Consider the following 21,860-nt stretch of genomic DNA (forward strand, 5'->3'; position numbering starts at 1 on the left):
GATAGGCCCACCCCTGTACTCCTGGGTCTTTTAAGAAGTAATGTAACTTATGAGGGATGTTGAGGATAGGGGAGTATACGTGTGTGGGTGGGGAGGGCTATGTGGGAACTCTGTATTTTCTGCTCAGTTCTGTTGTGAACCTGAAACTGCTCTAAAAGAATAAAGTCTATTAAAAAAAAAAAAAAAGAGGTAATGTAGCGTAGCAATTAAGAACATGGGCTCTAGTACCAGACGACCTTTTTAAAATCCCATATGTCCACTTGTATGACCTTAGGGAAATTATTGAACTTTTTTGTGCCTCAGTTTTCTCAACTGTAAAACTGAGGTAATAAATAGCTCCTTTTATCTCTGTTATGATGCTTGTATGATACATATAAAATTCTTAGAGGAGAATCTGGCACAGGGTAAGCACTCAGTATGTGTTACCTGTTGCTGCTGTTGTTACTACTATTGTATTTGGTGGAAATAAAGTAACAAAGACTTTGGATATTCATCATTACCACCTCTGTCATCACCCATCCATACTTCCAAATCACTTGTTTTGAAAAGCCCTTACTTTAACATTCTTCAAGAGCAGAAATATATTATTATCCCAAGTAGGAATATACTGGGGCAGTGTTAAAATTTACTGTGAAGGTAGTCCAGTTGCCAGATGGCCTTTGTGGTCTGTGGAGTATAAGCTTTAGTAGCTTAATTTCCATTTGTGCCCACCCAAATTTCCCCTTTGAGGCCTCCAGACTCAGTACCTCTATGATTAATAGACTCATGTAGAGTCTTCAACATCTGTGTTTGCTACAGTTGGGTTATTTGGAGCTTTGTTTCTTGGTTTGGAGTTTTTCGGTTTTGGGTTGCTTTTTTTTTTTTTTTTTTGATATGGTGGTCACCATTCTACTCCCATAGTTGTGGTTGCTCTGACAAATTGGTGCAACCTTGAATGTTTCCTATGGTGAGCTCTTTTTATTCTCAGATGATAACTTCCTTTCATATCTCGCTGTAACAGATACTATAGGCAGTCTGTCCTTGAGGAGTCCATCTTTTGCTCTGTGGACCATAATGGTAATCCTTTCTTCTCTCGTGATAACCAGTGAACAAACATACACAATGCTGGATATGTGCAGAATCCAATTGGCTGATTTTTATCCTATTTCTTCATAGGGGTAGAAGAAGTAGGGACAAGGGTTCCTATTTATTTGTTTTGTTTTTATTTACTTTTGTTATTTTATAAAACCATCCATTTTATTTATTTTTTTTAAAAAAACATCCATTTTATGAATGTTTAGTACTGAGGTGGGAACTGGGAATGAGTAGCTACATTTTTAATAGGCGGTTATAGTGTTTGTAAGAAAATGTCATAGGGTAAAGTAACCTCAATGGAATTGATTATAATCAAGAAAATATTTTGTACCTTAATTCAGTGTTTCCCAAGGTCTGTTCTATAAAAAATCTGCTTGGAGAGATATTGATAGGTATTCCATTGAAAAAAAAAAAAAGGTTCTCAGCCAACTAAGTTTGGAAAACACTGTATCTTTCTCCTGGAAAGGAGAGATATTCACATTAGCATCTTAAGATTGTGAGAAACTTCAGACTGTAGAAACCTTATAGAGTATAGAAACTTTTTTTCTTAATTGTATCTGGTTCAGATGGGGAAGTCAAACAAATCTGTATTTCTCAAATTAGGATATGATTAGATCCAGAGACACACAAAGGCACAAAAACATGACACATCTTTTGGAGTATCCATTTTCTTAGCGTTGGGGGAGATGTTCAGGGGCAGAATTAAATAAGTTAACTGGTAAGTGCCTTATCAAAAATGTTGATGTTAAACTGTAAAATGTCCTTTTATTTAAAAAAATAACAAAATTGTTTAGTATTTTTAAAACAAAATACCAGACCTCAGTGAAATTTGTAAGCTGGCAAATCAATTTGGACTATACCCTCAGGACTAATAAATTCATTCTCTTCTGTTGTTAGGGGTTCTTAGTTACAAAAATTTGAGAAGTGTTAATGTATGTAAGTTAAATAAAATGTGTCCAAAATAGAAATAATTAATTCTGGCAGAGTAATCAGGAAATGCTTCACAGTGGAGATAGCATTTGAGCTCGACCTTAAAGAGTAAGTTGGATTTCTATAGGAAGAAAAGCTGTTGGGGCTGAGGAAATAGCATAATTGAGGACAGGAGGTGAGGCAAAAGGTATATAGCACATTGGAGAAATAATGAGTTCTTTATGGGTAAAGTATACATCTAGTGAGGATCAGGATGACCTCTGATCTTTGAGAGTCCTGCTATTTTCAGACATAGATGTTGAATGCCAGTCTTTTTCCTTACTCCGGATAAAACTGCTGTTGGATATTCAGGAAAAGTTTACTATGATAGGTAACATTTAAGCTAAGGTCTTAAGTTCTTAAAAAAAATATTAAGCTGATTCATGTATTCATTCAGCAAATACTTAATTCAACATCTACTTTATACTAAGGATACACAGATTAAGGAGATACTGTTCAAGATGTATATTAATTAGTAAGAGAAGCCATTAGAAGAGAACTTCCAGAGCTCCCACCACTGCTGCTACTCTCTGCCTTCTGTCCCATCACAGTGGTGAATGCTCCTAGCTAAGCCCAGCCCTCCCACTTGGGCTCACTCAGATCCCACCCCCTCACCTATTCCAGGACATCCCTCCAAACTTGCTCCTCTCTCAACCCTGAATGGGTTTTTCCCACTCTGTTGGATCATTCATAGAAGCATAGAAGGTTTCTTCCCATCTTTAAAAATCTTCTATTAACCTCCTACCTCTTTCCACATCCTATAGTATATTTTTCTGTTCCTCCTTTATAGCAAAATTACTCGAGTTGTTTATACTCACTGCCTTGATTTCTCTCCTTACATATTTTCTCTCTTTTTTTTTTTTTTTTTACTTTTTTTATTGACGTATAGTCAGTTTACAACATTGTGTCAATTTCTGGTGGCCAGCACAATGCTTCAGTCATACATGAATATACATATATTCGTTTTCATATTCTTTTTCACCGTAAGCTACTACAAGATATCGAATATAGTTCCCTGGGCTGTACAGTGTAAACTTGTTTATCTATTCTCTCCTTACATATTGTCTTAAACCCCCATATTTTTTAAACTTCTCTTCTCTTAAGCCACTCTCTTGGGGCTATCACGCCCATCACTCCACAAATTTGCTTTTGTAGTGGCTCTACAGACCTCCACTTGGCTAAACCCAGAGTCAACTTTTAGTACTCATTTCACTTGACAGTTCAGCAGCATTTGACACAGTTGATCAGTTCCTTCACTTTGAAAGACTTTTATCACTTAGCTTCCAGAAACTATACTCTTCCTGGTCCTCCTAACTTCATTTGCCATTCCTTCCCTCTTTTGCTCTTTTCTCCTATTTTTGGAACCCCTGGAACTCTGTCCTTGGCCTACCTCTCTTCTCCTCTGTCCACACCTCAGTCCCTTGGCAACCTCATCCAGTCTCATGGCCTTAAATTTCATCCTCTAATGACTCCCAGACTGACATCTCTAGTCCAGAGTTTCTCGGCCTCAGCACTGCTGGTGTTTGGGGACAGATAATTCTTTGTTGTGGGGAACTGTCCTATGCATTGCAGGATGTTCAGCAACATCCTTGGCCTCTACACATTAGATGCCGAGCACTCCACCAGTTATGGCAACCAAAAATGTTTCCAGACGTTGCCAGATGTCTCCTGGGGATAAAATCACATGCTTCCCCATTGAGAACCACTGTTTTTAATCTGAGCTTCTCCCCCAAACTCCAGATTTATATATCCAACTGTCTAGTATTTTCTTCGACGTCTACTTGACCGTCTAGTAAACATCCATATTTAACAATGATCAAACCAAGCTTTTGATATTTCTTCCTAAACATAATCCTCCCTCAGACTTTCCATCTCAGTTAATGGTATATCCATTCTTCTAAGTTGCTTAGGTCAGAAACCTTGTCGTTTTCTTGACTCTCCTCTCTCACTTACATCCTGATTCATCAGTAAATATTATCCAGAATCTAATGCCCTCTCACCACTACTGCCCTGGTCCATTGCCACCATCACTTCCCATCTGGATTATTACAGCTGCCCCACCCATAACCCCATAATCTGTTCTCGATATAGCAGTAGAGCAATCCTGTGAAAATACGTAATTCAGGGACGTAATTGTGTCACATCTCTGCACAAAACCTCCAGATGTTTCCCATCTTACTCAAAGTAAAAATCAAAATCCTTACAATAACCTACCAGACCTTAACATGATCTCATTCCCTCCATCCCCTTCCTTAACCTCTCTGATCTCATCTCCTACTGCCCAACACCTTATTCACTGCTCTCCAGCCACAGCAGCCTCCTTTCTCTTCCCTGGACATACCAGGCCTTGGACCCCTTGCACTTGCTCCTCCCCCAGATACATCTGCTGCTGCCTTATTCACATCTCGGCTCAAATGTTAGTTTCTGTGTCGCCTTCCTTGACCACTGGATTTAAAATCTCATACCAACACCTCCAACTCTCCTTCAAACCTGCTTTATTTTTCTCCACAGCATTTTCTTCACCTAACATACTTCAGAGAGGCAGTGTAGCATCATGGTTAAGAGAACAAACTCTGAAAACAGATTATATGGGTTTGTATCCCAACACTGTCACTTTCAACATGTAAGACCTTGACTTCTCTGTGCCCCTTTGTGAAGTGGGTTAGTTTCTATCTTATTGAATAGTGCCTCACATTTGGTAACGGATATGTGTTCACCATTATTATTGTTGTGCTGCTATTATTATTATTATATTTTATTTATTAATTTTATCTCTCTCCCCCCTCCACTGGAATATAAATTTCATGAGAGCAGAATTTTTTTTACTATGCTTATTGCTATATTCACACCTTCTGAAACAGTTCCTGGCACATAGTAAGTGCTTAATAAATATTTGTTGATCAAATTGTTATCTCAAGAAAGACGTGATGGGGGAAGGAAGACTGAAGGAAGACTTGAGCTTTATGTGTACTATTTAAAACTTTTACAAGAAGAATGTATTCATATATTACTTGTGCCCTCAAAAAACTCATAGGCTTACATGGAAAATGGGCACGTAGACAAATTCCTAGAGGAGTGATAATGTGAGAGAGAGTCAGGTTTTAAAAGTTGCATAATTTCTCTAGATAAAATGTGAGGGGGTGGGACAGCATTCTAGACAGAGGGAATAGTATGCACAAAAACAAAGAGGCCTAAAACAAAGTAGTAGCTCTGAAAACTATCATCAGTATTTTGAGCTATTAAAAGTTCCATCCTATCCTTCTCTCTCACCTACTCTGGTATTTCAGCATTTCCAGCTAAGTATTTGACTATAATTAGAAGCTTATCACTCCACTAAGGCAAATATCTTGGGGTTTTTTTATCATTATTTTTCTGCTCCCCAGAAATTCCATTCATTTTTTTCTAAATTTGATTTGAAATTTGATTTGATTTTGAATTCCTTTGGTGTCTTCGGTATAACAAGAAACTCACATGTAATTTCTATCTGTGGAGTATAGTGAAAAAAGGAAGAGAGAGAGAGATTTTGTGTAATATATAGCTTTGTTTAGGTACACAGTTGTTCAGCTCAATTATTTTAGTAATCAAAATTTAAAATCCTGTGTTAGTCTCTATTCCCTTACTGAAGACTTAAGAGTGAAGAAACTTGTTTTTCAACGTGTGATACAAGGCTTTTTGAGGTTGATTTTTTTAGATCAGGACCTTTTTCTGCCCACCTTCCTTCTCTCCATTAGAGCTGGGAAAGCACCCTTGAAGACAGAACAATCCAAGACAAGCAGTAGTGTTAATCCTTTTGGTTAGCTCCTTGTACTGTCTCTGTTTATACCATGTCTCACGTTGCATTGTGATTATGAATCTCTCTGACTGAGAGCCCCTTAAAGTTAGGAGTCATAACAAGTGTTTATTTGTGCACCCAGTGCAGTGCCTGCCACATGATGGATGCTCAGTAAACACCTGTTAAATTGAATTGAACCGAGCTAAATTGAATTGGATTATAGAACCAGAGGGGATGGGGATTTTTGAGTTTGCTTTTTAAGTGAGACGGATTTTAAAAGAAATCTAGAAAAGAGAAAGCATTCTTTTTTGTTGTTTTTAAACATAGTCTAAATTTGGGGTGCAGCTACTGATATGTTCATCACCCATAATTTTTAAAGCATTCTGCAGTGACTCATCAAAGTCCCCAAATAGATACTTTTTAAAAAGCCACAATGGCCCTAGGAAACAAAATTAGGCTTGGCAAATATAAATAGTGTTTTCTCTTTGCAGTCAAGAATGTGGGGCTTGTTAACACACAGAGGAGGATCTTTAAGTATAGTTTCAGGGAAGTTACTCCTTTCCTTTGCACATGTGGCAGAGTCTCATGTGAAGCAGAGATCACCTGATAAATTTCCTATAGGATTTCTCAGCATATTTGTCTCATTCTTACTAAAAGTCAGTAATCAAAGACTTCTTGTGTTATCTTTCAAAAAAAAAAAAAAAAGCAACGCTGTGTCATTTCCTGACACTTGTTTCCTGACCTCCAGATGTCTCAGTCCGACTGGCCAAAAAGCCAGGCTAGACAGAGATGCTGATGTTAACAGTTGCGTTCAGTGGAGGACTCGATGGATTTAGCTTCTACTCCTTTCTCTCTACTTCACCATTTTCCTCTTTTGCAAAGGAATTTGGAATTTAAATTTTCTAAGCCCAAAATCTTCCAGGTCTAAAAGTGCAGAACAGTGATAATAATAAAGTACCTGGTCATTTCTCCAGCCCTCTGTCTGCTATAGATCTGTATCCTGAGAGTGAGTCCAGCATACTTACAAGATCTGCCCTCCAAACTCCTGAGTTATAGAGAAGGCTCTCTTGCCAATGGGTAGCTATTTTAATTAATTCGTTTATTCAGTATGCCTTTATTGGGCACTTACTAGGTGTCAACCATCTGTGCTAAACCCTGGAGATCCAAGATGAATAAATCTTAGTCCCACCCTAAGGAACTCACAGTCTGTTTTGTCAACAATAATATATAGAGTACCTAGGTAATAATAATATGGTGCTAACCTAGCTGTGGGACACAGTGATAATAACGATGGGTGTGATTAGTTCAGCATGGAGGAGTTTGGGAAGGCGTCACAGAAAAGGTGACTTTTAATCCTCAGCCTTAAAGGATAAAAAAAGATTTCATCAGACAGAGAAGGGGTAGTCTATCATTTCAGACATAGGACATTATAAGAGCCAAAGCAGAAAGGTATGAAAGCTTAGGGCACATTTAGGGAACAGAGAATGGTTGGGCATGGATGGCACATAGGCTTCACTGTGGCTAATGGAACCAGACAAGTGACAGTATTGTGTGGTGCTGAAGGGCATGGATTCTAGAGCCTGGGTTTGACTCCCAGCTAAGCCACTTACTAGCTGTTGTGACCTTGGCAAGTCACTTAACCTTTCTAGAGCTTGGTTTCTTCATTTTTTAAATGAGGATAATAGCATATATACACATACTACATATATATGTGTATGTGTATACATGCACACATGGCTTAAAACAGTTCGCAGAACAAAATAAATACAGGTATTAGTTATTATTAGGCCACATTATGAAGGGCCTTGAATTTTAATCTGTAGATTATTCTGTAAGCAAAAGAAAGATTTTAAAGCAGAAGAGGGGAGAGTATGCAATAGAATATAACCTGTATTTTTGAAAACTAACTCTGGTGCCACTTTGGAGAGCAGATCAGATGAAGAAGAGACTAGAGACACATGTAACATGGTTCTGAGTTCATGTAGTAGCCTTGCCCTTAAAATTTGGGGGTTCTTGACTAGAAATTTCAAACTTGAAATATTAGTCTTAACAGATCTTACAAGTTTAATGCAAAAAAAAAAAACACAGTTGGGAACCCTGGGGAAGAGCACAGAGGGGCTCTCCTTCTAGTCTGGATGTTGTAGTGCTCACCTGAGCTTCTATTCTGCACCCAAATATCAGACCTGTGCTTCTTGCATACTATTCATGATACCCTTCCATCTAGTTAGATGTCATCAGCAAGATATTCTGTTTGGAGAAGCTTTATTTTTTCCTTTGAGTAACCTCTAATCTACTGATCAGTTTCCTAGAGGAAGTTCTGGCTTCTGGATTGCACAGCCGAAGCAAGGAGAGCTCTCAAGTTACATCAAGGTCAGCAAGCAGAAGATGAAAAGGTGATGGAGAGGTGAGAAGAATGGCACAACTTCCCCTCTTGCCTCGCTGCAGGCTTCCTCCCCTGCCCAGAGGTGTTGGAGAAGAGCCTTGGGTTTTGTGCTTGTTGTTATAACCCATCTCCAGGTAGCCTGCTGATTCCTGGACTGTTGGCACAGACACCAAGACTCCCAGTGATGAGTTGAGAATAAGTCTGAGCCCTTTTTGACCCACTTTTCTCATGGTTTCTTTATCAAATAAATAAATAAATGTATTCCTTGTATTTGATAGCACAATCACTTCAGTTTCTGATGGATTTTGTTGGGATCTTACCTGAGAAAAGGGTTATCAGAGCTTAGAGTTCAAAAAAGTAAAAATTAGATGCACATGCTATAGACTCTCTTTTCTTGACCCTTTTTACTTTTTATTAACCACATTCCTGCACAACTCATTTCTAAAAACTTATCATATTTCTGTAAGAACCATCCAAAAATTGTCCCTAAATTGCAATTTTCTGTGGTACTGAGAAACCATGTATGACTACAATAAAAATCCATTTTGTGAAAAGATACAAGTGATTTGTTTTTGTTTCTTTGGGGTTAATAACTACTTATGGGAATTCTTGAGATGAGGCATAAGCTGGCTTTCCACCAAACAGAGAAGGCATTGCCTCTACTCGAAGTGTATTTATAGTATGTCAAGGCAAATAAATTCTTGTGTCAATTTCACTTCTCTTGAAAGCAGTGGAAAGTGATAATGTCATTAATGCCAGGAAATTATGCTGTCCTCAAATCATAGCACAGCCCCTCCCTGGCGTTCTGTAATGTATTTTTTAACCCTTTCTTTTATGTTGATAAATTATCATTCTCTAGTGTCAGATAGCCTAGGCTCAAATCAATGTCACAGTTATGTGGTTTGGTGAGTGTTATTATTAAGTCTCTTTGTGGCTGAGTTTCCTCATCTATAAAAAGAGATTAATAAAGTACCTTCCTCATAGGATTGTAAGGACTAAATGAGATGAGAGAATACATTTAAAGCACTTAGAACATTGTCTGGTACACAGTAAACACTCAGTGAAATTTGACTAATAATAGTAAATAAGATTGATTCCTGTCTCCAAGTTGTGGATACAAAATCATTACAAAATAATTGGATTCCTGTCTTCCATCCCGCTACATTAATCAGCAGTTCATGAAACGGAGGGAAGAGCTGAAGGGTCATCCTGTCCATCTCTCTTCCCCACACCTCTCAGCCATTGTTTCTTACCTTACACTCATGGGAAGCCCTAATGCCTAATGAGTTTGTTTTGTTGTTGTTGTTTGTTTTTGCTTTTCGGGGGTCCTTTGGGTACTTTTTTTTTTAATAATAAAAAAGTAAGGCAGTCTTCACCTAGGAAAACAAATTTTAAACACAGCATTTGACAAGTTACATAGTTTTTTCAAATAAACAGAAACCTCCTTCCTCCAAGCAGTATTACCTGTGCTTCCCTTTCTCTTGGCAAGATAACTCTTTGGAATAAGAAGAATAAGAGCAGATACTTTTTTAATATTCTCGTTATTCACCTTCCACTGTGCCTACACAGCTAACAATATCAAAAAGTCTGAGAAACGAGCCTTACCTTCAGCATGTTTGATGCCAGATGTTGGCATTTCTTTATTAAGTATCAAAGACTTGTATTTTTATTTAAGATGTACAGAGTTGATTACATTATTACTGGCCCTTTATTTTTTTTTCCTTTAAAAACTTCATTTAAATTAAGGTCTCATGCTTTTAATGACCTCTCTTCCATAGATTGAAACGCCAGTCAAAACCTATTTGTCCCATTTACGCCACAAAAGCCAAGGTGCTTGTTTTCAGCTAAACAACTGTTTGGATAGCAGTTTTTGTCCAGTAAATGTGCAAGCAACAACTCACAAGTCCTTATCTCTAATGGCTCCCTTCTTCCTCTAAGGGGAGTTACTTATAAAGTAGTCAGTTTAAGAATAAAGCAGCTGACAGTTGTGTCTTATCCATGGTGATGCAGTTAGGGAGGTAAGCTCACCATGAGTACCTGCAGTATCTTATCTCCACCTAAGAGAGAAATTGGCTTCAGTTGTTTTTGTGGTTTGTGTGTGTAGCAGTGTCGAGCTCACCGAGGAGACGGTGCTATGAAAATGTGCAAAGGAACTCCTAAGTTCTTACTCTGAGATTTCTAACTTAAGAATTGGTCTTTGGAAATAGTCCCAATTCACAGATCCCAATTCAGGTGCCATGAGGTTCGCCTGGTAAGACAGAAGTCAACTTGAAGAGCAGGCCAGAAGGAGAGTATGGCTTATGGAAAGAGGGGTGAGTAAAAGGACAAAGGGAGACAAAGTGAGTGAAGGTGGGGGCAGGATGGTAAGATGAAGCTGTGCAGCAGTGCAGGTTAATGAGGATAAAAACTGAGATTTATGTAACATTTTCAAACATCTTCAGGAGCAAATAGGCAGGAAGGGTTCTCCAGCCCACATGCATCTGTTCTGGAATCTGAAACTTACTTTGGAGGGTTTTGACTTTTTAGCAGCCCCTCTGCCCAATGTTATGCACAGCTCCAGCTTCTGCCTGATGCAGCACATAGGACCTCAGTACCTTGCCTGTAGGAGGCACTCAAATATTTGCTGACTAAAAGGAAGGGAAAGGAGTAAGATGGGACAAGTCATGAATTAATTTTTTCCCCATAAACCAGAATCTGTTAAAACCATAAGTCCAAACCACTCCTATCTGCCTGGCCAGCAAGCCCTCAAAAGATCAGCCAGGCTAGTTCCTAGCACATTGGGACACTCTGCTTCCTCACGAAGATACCCAGAATTTTCTCATTCTTTTAAAAGTCACTTTTTAAACAGAGAGGGTGGGAAACAGATTGCAGGAAGGGGAAAGGAGAGAGAGAGATAGAGAGAGAGAGAGAGAGTGTGTGTGTGTGTACACCAAGCGTAAACAGTACAGTGGAGTCAGAAAATCTGGATTCTAATCTAGTTAGCCAGTAACTTGTTGTGTAAATTTGGGCAAGTCAATTGACTTGCCATGCCCTGTTTCTTCATTTTCCAAGTGGGAATTACATTTATTCTATATGCCTCACAAGGTGGCACTAAAGACTTAAAGACATGATATGTAAGAGCATCTATCAATCTAAAATACAAGAATTAATATGGTAAATGAAAAGAGGTTAAGAAGAATATTATTGGATTGGGGGGGAAGAGGGGCTGGGAAAAGAGAGAAGTCCCCTCCTTCATTTGCCAGATACCAGAAAAACCAAGACCACTCCACTTCTCAGACCACAAATTTGACCAGTACTGTTTTCTCTCAAGACATCTCTACAAAAAGGGTTCTCTCTTGTTCCCACTTCTCTAAGCCAGGGGTTTTTCTTCATTTTGTAGTTACTGCATGCCTACCATATGCCAGGCAATGTGTTTGTTAGCTTATTATTACTTAGAAATTAGCCCTAGAGGGCAATACTTACATTTTCAAAGGACTTTCTTGGGTCATCTCACATATTCCCCTATTTTTCCTCATCGATGTAATTGGCAGTTCATCCCACTACTTAATACGTGGAGGAACTGAGGCCCAAAGAAATTCAGTGACTTGACCAAAGGCCACAGAGCAGTGATAAAACCAAGGGTTTTTGTTGTTGTTTTGTTTTGCTTTTTTATGAAACCCAAACCTAGGTTTCCTGATACTCCTCTTCCCATTAAATATGTAGCAAAAAAAAAAAAAAAAGAAAAAGAATTTACCAAGATGTTGGTGTGTAGGCTCTGAGGCAGATCCAGCGTAGAAGTGATCAGCAGTTTCCCCCAGTCAGGGCATCCTCTGGGCATTGAGCCCCTCCCTCTACTGGACTTCAGTGCGGTGGACAGGGTGGATATTTGACATGCCAGTGCAGCAGAGAGAGAGAGACTCAGGTAGTAGGAAGTATAAGCCTCACCTCGAGCTTATTTTTAAAGCCACTTGGTCTCACAGACCAGAGCTTTGGAGACAAAATTCTATTCCTGTCAGCGCTTACAGTGTGTGTCTGCAAATCCCTCAGCCATTCTGAATCTCACTTTTCTCTCTGCAGTGGAGATCATAATAACTACCTCATACTTAGGGTTTTTCTCCTGAGACTCGAATAAGGCCTGAGGCTTTGTAAACTGGAAGGAATGTGTATTAATATTAACTTCTCTCCCATCGCGTCCCCCTTACACACCCATAACCTCCAAAACATAAAACTTTTCCCCAAGGTGTAACCTGCCCAGACCACTATCTCGACCACCTGGGTAGTGTGAGTTCCAGATGCCCGTTCTGGGTAACGCGCCCTCCCAGCTCGCGTTCTTGTTTTTGTTTTGGGTTTGGGAGGGAGATGATTACGATCTAGGTTATCTCCGGTCTTCCTAAACCTCCCTGTCTCTCCATCACCAGCTCCATCCGCCCCCGCGGTCTCGCTCTGCAGGTCCGCCCGGGCTGTCTTTTCTGGCTCCACCTCTCGCTCTGGCTGTCGGTGCGAGTCTGGGTCTCTCTGCCCCTCCAGACGCCGTTCTCCGGCGGGGTTTAGGTCTGTCTTCTTCACCCTCAGTGAGTCAGAAACAAAGGAGGGGGGTGGGGGGAGCGCACTCTCTCCGGCTCCGCGATTCGCCCTTTATTCTGAACTCGCAACGTCAGCGAGCGGGTGGATGGAGCTGCGGGGCGCGGGCTGGGCCGCCCACAGCGCGCCGGGCCGGGGGAGCGGCCGGGCCGGGCCGGGCCGGGAGGGCGGGTGGCGGGGGCGCGCTCGGGGGCCCGGGCCGCGTGGGCGCTGGGATGGAGGGCGCCGAGGGGCGGGGAGCGGGCGTGCATGTGTGTGCGAGCGCGAGGGAGGCCGGCCTTTAGTGTAACCGGAGCTACAAAGAAGGGGAGAGTCCAGGAGAGGGAGGGAGGAGCGGCGGCGGCGGCGCCGGGGGCCTCTCCGCACCCTCCCCCCCGGACAGGAGCCCCCTCGAAGCGGCCTCGGCCCTTGACGCGGGGCCGCCCCTCGGCCCCCGCGCCCGCACGCCGGGAATGATGAAGAAGAACAATTCCACCAAGAGGGTGAGTGCGCCCGCCCGCCCGGCTCCCGCCGCTGACTTTGTGCCCCGAGGACCCCGGCCCCGTCGGGGCCGTGGGCGGCCAGGTTGGGGACCAGGGGCCCCCGGCGCCAGCCCCCTGCCCGAGGCGGCCCAGCCGCCGGTCCCCTCGGCCTCGGCCTCGGCGCGCCGGGCCCCACGACGAGACGCTGGAGGGGGCTTTTGTTTGTTTACTTGGTCTGGGGGTTAACTTGGCTGAGTTTCTGTCCGACCCCCGGCCTCCCTCTCCCTGAGCGGCCGACGGCCGCTGGCATCGCGCTCTGCAGTGGCGAGAAGACAATGAAAAATAAAATAAAATGCTGTTAATCCCGGCGCGGCGAGGAAGGAGGCTGGGGGAGGGGGCTGGGGGCCCGGCGGAGACCTGAAGGCCACCCCTTGGCTCCAGCCGGGCCCTCACCCCTTCCCCTGGCAGTTCCAGTTGTTTATTTGGGAGAAAGGGGAGGGGAGCGATGGGGGAGAGTTCCTCGGAGTGAAAGGCTTTGAAGAAGTGGGGAGCGAGCGCGGGGCTCCCTGACTCGCGCTGCGGCGGGGCGGCCACGGGAAGGAGGGGACAGGGGGACGGAACGAGAGGAGGAAAAAGCTGTAATCACCTAATCGCGCGGTTCTCATCTGGCCCCGGGGGCAGGGGCCTCAGGATGGAAATCATCAGTCTGCACCGCCTGAGAAGGTCGGCTGGGTCCGAAAATTCTGCGGGAAAGGGATTTTCAGGGAGATTTGGAAAAACCGCTACGTGGTGCTAAAAGGTGACCAGCTCTACATCTCCGAAAAGGAGGTAGGTGGCCTTTGCCGGTAACTATCCCTGTTTTCTCATAGTCCCCACTTTGTCTCTCTGCAGGGGTCTTATCTACCTCTGGTCTCCCCTTACCTAATCCCTCATTTTGTTCCAAAAGCGAGTTCATTGGTCTGGTTGGTCTCTACCCCATCTTCCCTGCAGAGAAAGGTCACCCTTTAGTGAAAAGATCTGAGTTAGAATTAGAAGTTGAGTTTGCATTTTAGTTAAAGATTTTTCTTTGGAGAAACCTTTCTGACAACTACGACAACTCCTTCCCAAGATGTCCTAAAAGTTCCGAGTGTCCCCTGCTGCCCCCTACCCTATCCTGGCCTCTAGCTGAATGTGGGATTCGTTTTTCTTTGCTGTTGCTGCTGAAACACTCTGTTCAGCTTATTCTCCACTCCTTCCTGTCCCTGCCACCCCAACCCAGCTAGCCTCCCCTTTCCTGTCTTTAGTGGGGACATATGCAAGTCATATCAGTAGTACGGCTGCCCTGAATCACAGAAAACAGACACACAACCCAAGGTCAGCCTCCTATGACCTGGGGTAGAGTATTGGTGAGTGGCAGACAGTTAATTTCTTTTGAAGCCAATGTCCCTAACCAGCACGTGTTCTCTGTTCCCCACCCCAACTCAAAAAAAAAAAGAGGCAAGGATCTCATCCTCCACTTCCTCCTGCCCAGCACCCCCATTTTTATCAGAAGGAAGAATGGAGTTGTGAACCCCTGCATGTCTCTGTGTCTTTGGCTCTATAGTTAAAATGAAAAAGACAGACCACGTTGGGTCAGAACCTGAGCCCACATATTGAATCCAGACTCTTCTCCCTTTTATCTCTAATTCTTGGGATCAGTAACATGTAGCAATACTGAGAAACTGAAACTGCCCCTGCATGTGTTAGAAGTCATTCCAGTCCCTACCTCTGCAACTGTTGTCAGCATAGCCTAGGAGACTGTTCTGAGTTCCCCTGATAGGATGGCCCTTCCCCACCCCATCCTGTGTTCCCTCACCCAGGGCTAACTCGGAAGTCCTCCCTGAGTTCTAACCTCTTCTGCTTTCTGCATAGACTATATTTAGGTAAATAAATCCTTTTATGGTGTTGAAACAGACACACACTCGGTCCTAGAGAAAGTATTCATCTGAACAGAACACTGAGGCAGCTCAGGAAGAACTAAGCTGTGCTGGGGCCAAAGAGATCCCTCTTAAGGGTGTTTAAACCTTACTGTTTACACTAAGCTAGGAACTTGGTGATGGAGGGAGGTGAGAGAACACTTTGACATGAGGATTTATTTTTAAGGGTCACCTCTACCCAACCAAATCCTACAGAAGGACAGAAGGTTTTTCCACAATTTGCTGGCTTCCCAGTTAAAAAAAAGGAAAAAAAAGCAAGTGTCAAAGTGTACCTCCTGTCTTCCCCGAACTTCATAATGGCAGGAAACTAGTGAGCAATCAGGGAGAACTTCCCACACGTCAATGGGGAAACATGAGAATAGGGAAAGGGTAGAAGGAAGAAGACCTTTTTTTGTTTGTTTGTTTGTATTGTCCAAAGGACAGTCTGGGGGCGAAAGAGTGTGGTTGATCCATGTTTGTGATGGAAGGGGTACTGAGACAGGGGCAAGGATGGAATGACCTCAGCCTAGGCTGTCTGGTGTCCTGTGAGTCAGGAGCATCTGACTGGTCATGGGGCCATCTGCCCACTGCTAGTCTGCCCCCTGCTGAGAAGGGCAGAGGAAAAGAGGGAACAAGCCTATTGATAGTACTCTTCCTTGGAGCCAGTTTCCATGCTACAGTGGTGCTACAGTGGCCTGAGTTAAAGGTGAAACTGACCGAGGATGGTGGGCTTTATTCTGTCACTCTCCAAAAGTTCCAGAGTCAATAGATGCAAGATTTTTTTAACGTGTAGTATGATTATAATTTACATGTTAAGGCAAGAAAATTCCTAACCCTCTCCCCTAGAATTTGCTTTAGTCTTTTTTATTTCCTCTCATAAAGGCAAGGTCTCCCACAACTGCCTCCACCAAAGAAATCCTTCTGTTTTTGTTGTTAATAATCATTTTCCTCATTCTCAGTCAAAGGGCTCCTTATGATCGTGGGGCTGATGTATAAGAACAGAAACTAGACCTTAGGGGGACCTCATGGTAGAGGAAATTGGGTTCAGGGCATCTTTTTTGGCAAGCATGGGAAAAATTCCTTTCTGTGGGCCAAGGACAAACAACCAGAGGAAAGGAAGGGTTGACTTTGGAGGGTGGTAATTATAAATGAGACTGTGGGAATTAGATGGGCAAAAACAATACAGTGGAGAACTAAGGTCTTGGAGTTGTCCATCTTCCCTGAACATTGGAATATGCTTGTCCTACTGCATGCCTCACCCCATCTCCTACCCCTGCTCTATCAAGGGCTACCCTCTGTCAATGTCTCCTGCTCCCCAGAGCTCCTTATCAGTCATGTCCAAGTCAGAATACCTCCCTTCCCTTCCCTTCCCTCCCTTTCCTTTCCTTTCCCTTCTCTTCCCTTAAGGAAAACAGAACAAGTAACTCTCTTCCCCTGGCTACGTACACACACCCAGCACCTTCCTCTCCAAGATTTCTGGCCTCTGCTGATAGTCTCAACTCTGAGGAAGGAGGGGGAGAGGAGTGATGCCTCACCCTGCATCCCTGCTGCATGTTTCTGGGAATTGTTCTGGGACACCCCTTGCCAGCATCTTGTCCACTTCCACCCACAATCCTTCAAGGCCTCTCGTCAAGAGCTCAGGATAGGGGAGAGCCCTAGAGGAAACAAACAGAGGTGGTTTATGAGCAGCCATTCACTTGAATGGGTCTGTGTCAGTCCCCTGGGTCCAACAGCAAGTCAGATGGGCAGATACAAGAGCAGAGATGGGCTGGGGAATGGAAGAGAGAACTACTTCCCAACTGCAAGGTTGACGAGAACCAGGGGGCTGGATGAAGTCAACTCCACACACACAACTCCTATTTCAGAGCTTGGGAATTGGGGTCTCTTTTGTGAAATAATTCCAGTCAGGAAGGGTGGATGTCTTCCAAGGAAGATAGGAGGCTACTTTTGTCTGTTTGTTTAGTTTTAACAAGACAAGTGCTGGTGGTTTTTCTCTCATCCTAGGAAACCACGAACAAGCTCACTCCTCAGAGTCTTCCAATCCCAGGCTCAAGTAGCAGAGGGTGAAAGGATTTTCTAATCACAAGCTGCTCTGTCTGTGCTAGTGACAAAGTCTCCTCCCCTCTCGCAAGCCAGCTCACAGCTTTAGAGGACGAGCATTATGGGATCACCTTAGGGAAAAGGAGAAAAAACTCAAGAGAGGTCTAAAACGGACCTTGGCAGAGATGTTAATGGAATTTGTGGAGCTCAGAAAAGGCTGGCTGGGGTTGGAGGATGTAGACAGAATGCTGGTCTCTGATTAGACATTCAGCTAGAGAGTTAACAGCCAAATGCTGGATACAGCTGCTCAGGGTAGAACTGGGTGCAAGATAGGTTCTACAAACAGCAAGGGCTCAGTTTAGACACAAGGAGGAACTTCCTGGCAGTAAGGGGATTTAGGCAGTCAAACTGGAATCATGGAAAGAGGCAGCAGAACACTTTTTTCCAAGTCTGAAATTTAGTCCTCTAGGAAGAGTGTAAGTGCATCTTCGCCTAGAGAGAGGGTTGTGATTTAAATGGCTTCTCAAGCCCTTGGGAGCTACGTTGGGTTATCATGGTACCTTGGAGGGAGGAAGGAGAGGTAGGAAGTACAGGTGTATTTTTCAGCCTGTCTGAACAGACTCAACAAACTGAACACAGGGGCTGTTGTTCCTGTGATGCTAAAGCTCCTGAAATAGGTAACTCTTTTCATAATAGTATATATTTGAGGAAGCAGCAGGGAGGGGAGGGGGATGGTAAGAAAGAACAATATAAACATAAGAGGGGAGAGGCCAGAGGGAGCCCTTCATTCCCCTCAGACACCCCCTTTACCTCCTCCCTCTGGACAGTCAAGGACCATCTGGGTTTTGCTTACTTCAGGATGATAGGATTAACCTGTTAGCCCTGTAACTGTCCTCTGAAGGAGTCATGGTGAAGGCAGACCTGCTGGGGCTCTGGAAATGGTAGCTTGGCTGAAGAGATTGTGGACAAGGGGTTTAAGTGGAAACCCACTAGAGGAGTCAGGGCCTGGGGGCTGCCCCTCTCTTTCAGGCCTCTGTGGGCCTTGGGTAGGACAGCCTTTTTCTATCCTGCCATTCCACCCCCACCCCACCCCCGCCGTCAGGCTTCTGGTTCCCAAGACTGATTTAAACTTAAAATTTGGGGACAAGGACTAAGTAATTTTATCCTTATCACCTCGCTTCCAACCCTCCCCTAGGTAAAAGATGAGAAAAATATTCAAGAGGTGTTCGACCTGAGTGACTATGAGAAGTGTGAAGAGCTCCGGAAATCCAAGAGCAGGAGCAAGAAGAATCATAGCAAGTTCGCTCTTGCCCACTCCAGACAGCCTGGGAACACGGTATGCTTCTCCTGCCACCTTGGCCACTGGAACATTGACCAGGTCAGGGAAGGGGGGATGCAGGGGAGAGCACCTTCCCCCTTCAGGAGCTCTCTCTCAGCTCAGAGGCCCTGAATTATTGCTCTCTTGCTGACTTTTATTATTTAACGTGAGAATATTGTGACCATTTCCTTCCCTCTGGGCAAGCCAGCCCTTAAACTGTCTAGCCACAAAGGTCATCTCTCTCCCTCTCTACCTCCCCCACCACACACACACACCCTCTCTTGGGAGACAGTCACTTTTACCTGTGAAGCCATTCCTGTCACATTCTATTTTTTCAAACATTTAAAGGTCTTTGTTTTAGTACGCATCCTTTACCAAACCTCTTCTAATTACCTCGAGTGCTGTATTAATGTCTAGTACCCTTCTGAGTTCCTCCTTGGTCTTTTCTAAAACAGCCTCCAAGCTGTGGCATTTTTCAGGAAGAGAGGCTGGTTTCCTTAAGTCACAGATGACTCCAGAAGTAGACTCTCTCCTTCCAGGAGCTGGGTCTAAGAGAATGAGATTATAATTTCTTATTTCTTCACTGTCAAGGTGAGGCCAATTCTAAAATCCTGGCTGAAACAGGAATCTTCCCCTCACAGGCACCCAACCTGGTCTTCCTGGCAGTGAGTCCAGAAGAGAAGGAATCGTGGATCAGTGCCCTCAACTCTGCTATCACTCGAGCCAAGAACCGCATCTTGGATGAGGTCAGGGGATTTACTGTGGGGAGAGGGACGCTGAGGCAGAGGGAAGTGCTGTGACTCACTAATGAGGGAAATAATGATGCAGGCCTCGTTTACCAGCTCTACTTCTTTATCTCCCTTTTGAAAACCTGTTCTCCTATCTTCTCTCCAAGTCTTTTCTGCCAACTCCTCTTTCTCTGCTTTCTGATGCACAGGCCAGCCCCGAGCCAGCTTAAGAAGCCCCTTCATGTCCCTTGCCGTTGGATTTGCTCAGAAGCAGTTTATGGGGGGGGGGGATTTTTCCCCATCCAGGCATGTTCAGGCATCGGGGAAGCTGGGTTGGGACAGAGAGTCTCTAAAGAGCATCCATGGCTCACAGTGCATCTCTTCAGGTCACCGTTGAGGAAGACAGCTATCTCGCCCACCCGACTCGAGACAGGGCAAAAATCCAACACTCCCGCCGCCCCCCAACTCGGGGACATCTAATGGCCGTGGTATGTAAGACTGTAAGAAAGTAAAAACTGCTGAAGGGCCAACTCCATGTCCATTCATCTCAGACAGGACTGTATCTCAGATAGTACACCAGAGGCATTTGTGATACCAAGGTCAGAGGCTAGGGAAGTCCCTCCACCCCATTCCCCTGCCTCATTCCTCTAAAGCAAAAATATTTATTCAGCACCTACTGTGAATTCAAAAGTCTTGCCCTCAATAACTTTTATCATCCTTTGGGGAAAATGAGACATACCCACAGGAAAGTGAAAAATGGAAGAACTGAATATAGTACAAGGCAACAGAAGCTACTGTCATGTGGCTAGCTATCCTGATGGGTAACAACATTACGTACTGCAGGCATTTAGAAGAACAATGGGATTTTCTTTCATTTGTCCAAGCTCTAAGTGTCTAGGAAAAGAGGCAGTCAGCACAGTAGAAGGAACGTGGGCTTTGGAATCAGACAGAACTGGGTTGGAACCTGTACTCTCTCTGTGAGTCCCTGAAACTGCTTGTCTCCAACTGTTAAGTGAGGCAGTAGTCATGCCACTTGAAGGGTTGCCATGAGGAATGATTGAAACAACATATGTATCAATACATATGACGTACTGAAAACCCTTATCACTTTTTTTAAATTATAGTATTCTGAAAACAGAACACGTTTTATTTTAAGGCAAGGGGTTCTGGGTTCCAAATAGCAGAGGGGGTTGAGGTGTGTGGCTCAGAGGATACAGATGGAAAAGGACAGTTACCCTTTCATGCCAGGTATCCTGCATGTGTCAAACCCAGTTTGATCCTTAGAGTCCACAATACAGAGGAAAAAGAAGCTCTTCAGGAAGTTCATAATAGAGTGAAAAATATGGGAAACAAGCAGAAGAAATTACTTTAAATCACAGAAAAATGAAAGAAAGAAATAAGTTCAAATCACTGTCAAAGGAATAAGAAATAGCAAACAAAGCCACAGGGCTGTCGGGAATGAGGGGCTTCAGGGATAGCACGCCGAAGAGGAAAATGGCCACAGCTTGCATCTTTCAGGCAGTCAGTCCTAAAATGCCCACTGATGACCATCTACCCCCTTCATTCCACCTTCTCCCCCTGCAGGCTTCGACCTCTACCTCGGATGGGATGCTGACCTTGGACCTGATCCAGGAGGAAGACCCTTCCCCTGAGGAACCAACCTCTTGTGCTGAGAGCTTTCGGGTCGACCTGGACAAGTCTGTGGCCCAGCTGGCGGGCAGCCGGCGGAGAGCAGACTCAGACCGCATCCAGCCCTCCTCAGACCGGGCAAGCGTCCTTCCTCGACTTTGGGAAAAGCCAGATAAAGGGGCCACCTACACCCCCCAGGCACCCAAGAAGTTGGCCCCCACAGAAAAAGGCCGCTGTGCCTCCCTGGAGGAGATTTTGTCTCAGCGGGACACTGCACCAGCCCGCACCCTCCAACTCCAGGGTGGGGACCCCCCAGCGCCCATCCCACCCCACCCGGGGCAGCTGTCCCGGATCCAGGACCTGGTAGCAAAGAAACTGGAGAAGACTCAGGAGCTGCTGGCAGAAGTTCAGGGACTGGGAGATGGGAAGCGAAAGGCCAAGGACCCCCCTCGGTCTCCTCCTGATTCTGAGTCAGAGCAGCTGCTGCTGGAGACAGAGCGGCTGCTGGGAGAAGCGTCATCAAATTGGAGCCAGGCAAAGAGGGTGCTGCAGGAAGTCCGGGAGCTGAGGGACCTGTACAGACAGATGGACCTGCAGACCCCCGACTCCCCCCTCAGACAGACCATGCAGCACAGTCAGTACCGGAAGAGCCTGATGTGAAGGACGGCGACAGAGTCTGCAACTTCTCGGGGGTTGGGGGGCAGATTCTTATCTCCAAGTGTTGCAGGATAAAGCTTTTTTATTTACCTCAGTCAAAAAAGAAAACAAAAACACAATCAAACTCGTTGCTCTTGCTGGTGCCCAGCCCTCCTACAGCCCTTCTTTCCCAGCTTCCCTTCCTTCCTTCCCTCCTCTCTCTCTGAGACAGACCTAAATTGCCTCAGATTTGGAGAAGTGGTGACCCCACCTGGATGAAGAGAGAAAGAGGGTAACAAAGGCATAGTCTGACCATTTTACACACACCACCCCTCTGCGGCAGGACGAGGAATATA

General features: G+C 44.3%; 2 protein-coding genes across 3 annotated transcripts in view; both read left to right on the forward strand.

Moving 5' to 3' along the window:
- VPS45 (vacuolar protein sorting 45 homolog) overlaps positions 1–8,755 on the forward strand; it is a 48,115-nt gene extending 39,360 nt beyond the window's left edge. For both annotated transcript variants that reach the window (XM_010996703.3, XM_010996704.3), the window contains one exon: positions 8,117–8,755. In XM_010996703.3, coding sequence (XP_010995005.1) covers positions 8,117–8,124 — 8 coding nt within the window. In that variant the 3' untranslated portion in view covers positions 8,125–8,755. The remainder of the gene's footprint in view (positions 1–8,116) is intronic.
- A 4,179-nt stretch (positions 8,756–12,934) lies between these two features.
- Positions 12,935–21,649, forward strand: PLEKHO1 (pleckstrin homology domain containing O1). Its single transcript, XM_031436510.2, has 6 exons — positions 12,935–13,240; positions 13,901–14,047; positions 18,389–18,529; positions 19,153–19,257; positions 19,626–19,727; positions 20,824–21,649. The coding sequence occupies exons 1-6, from the start codon at positions 13,211–13,213 to the stop codon at positions 21,526–21,528; spliced, it is 1,230 nt and encodes a 409-aa protein (XP_031292370.1). The 5' UTR covers positions 12,935–13,210; the 3' UTR covers positions 21,529–21,649.
- Positions 21,650–21,860: the final 211 nt, after the last annotated feature.

The sequence above is a fragment of the Camelus dromedarius genome, chromosome 23 (assembly GCF_036321535.1).
Source record: "Camelus dromedarius isolate mCamDro1 chromosome 23, mCamDro1.pat, whole genome shotgun sequence".
Classification (NCBI taxonomy): Eukaryota; Metazoa; Chordata; class Mammalia; order Artiodactyla; family Camelidae; genus Camelus; species Camelus dromedarius.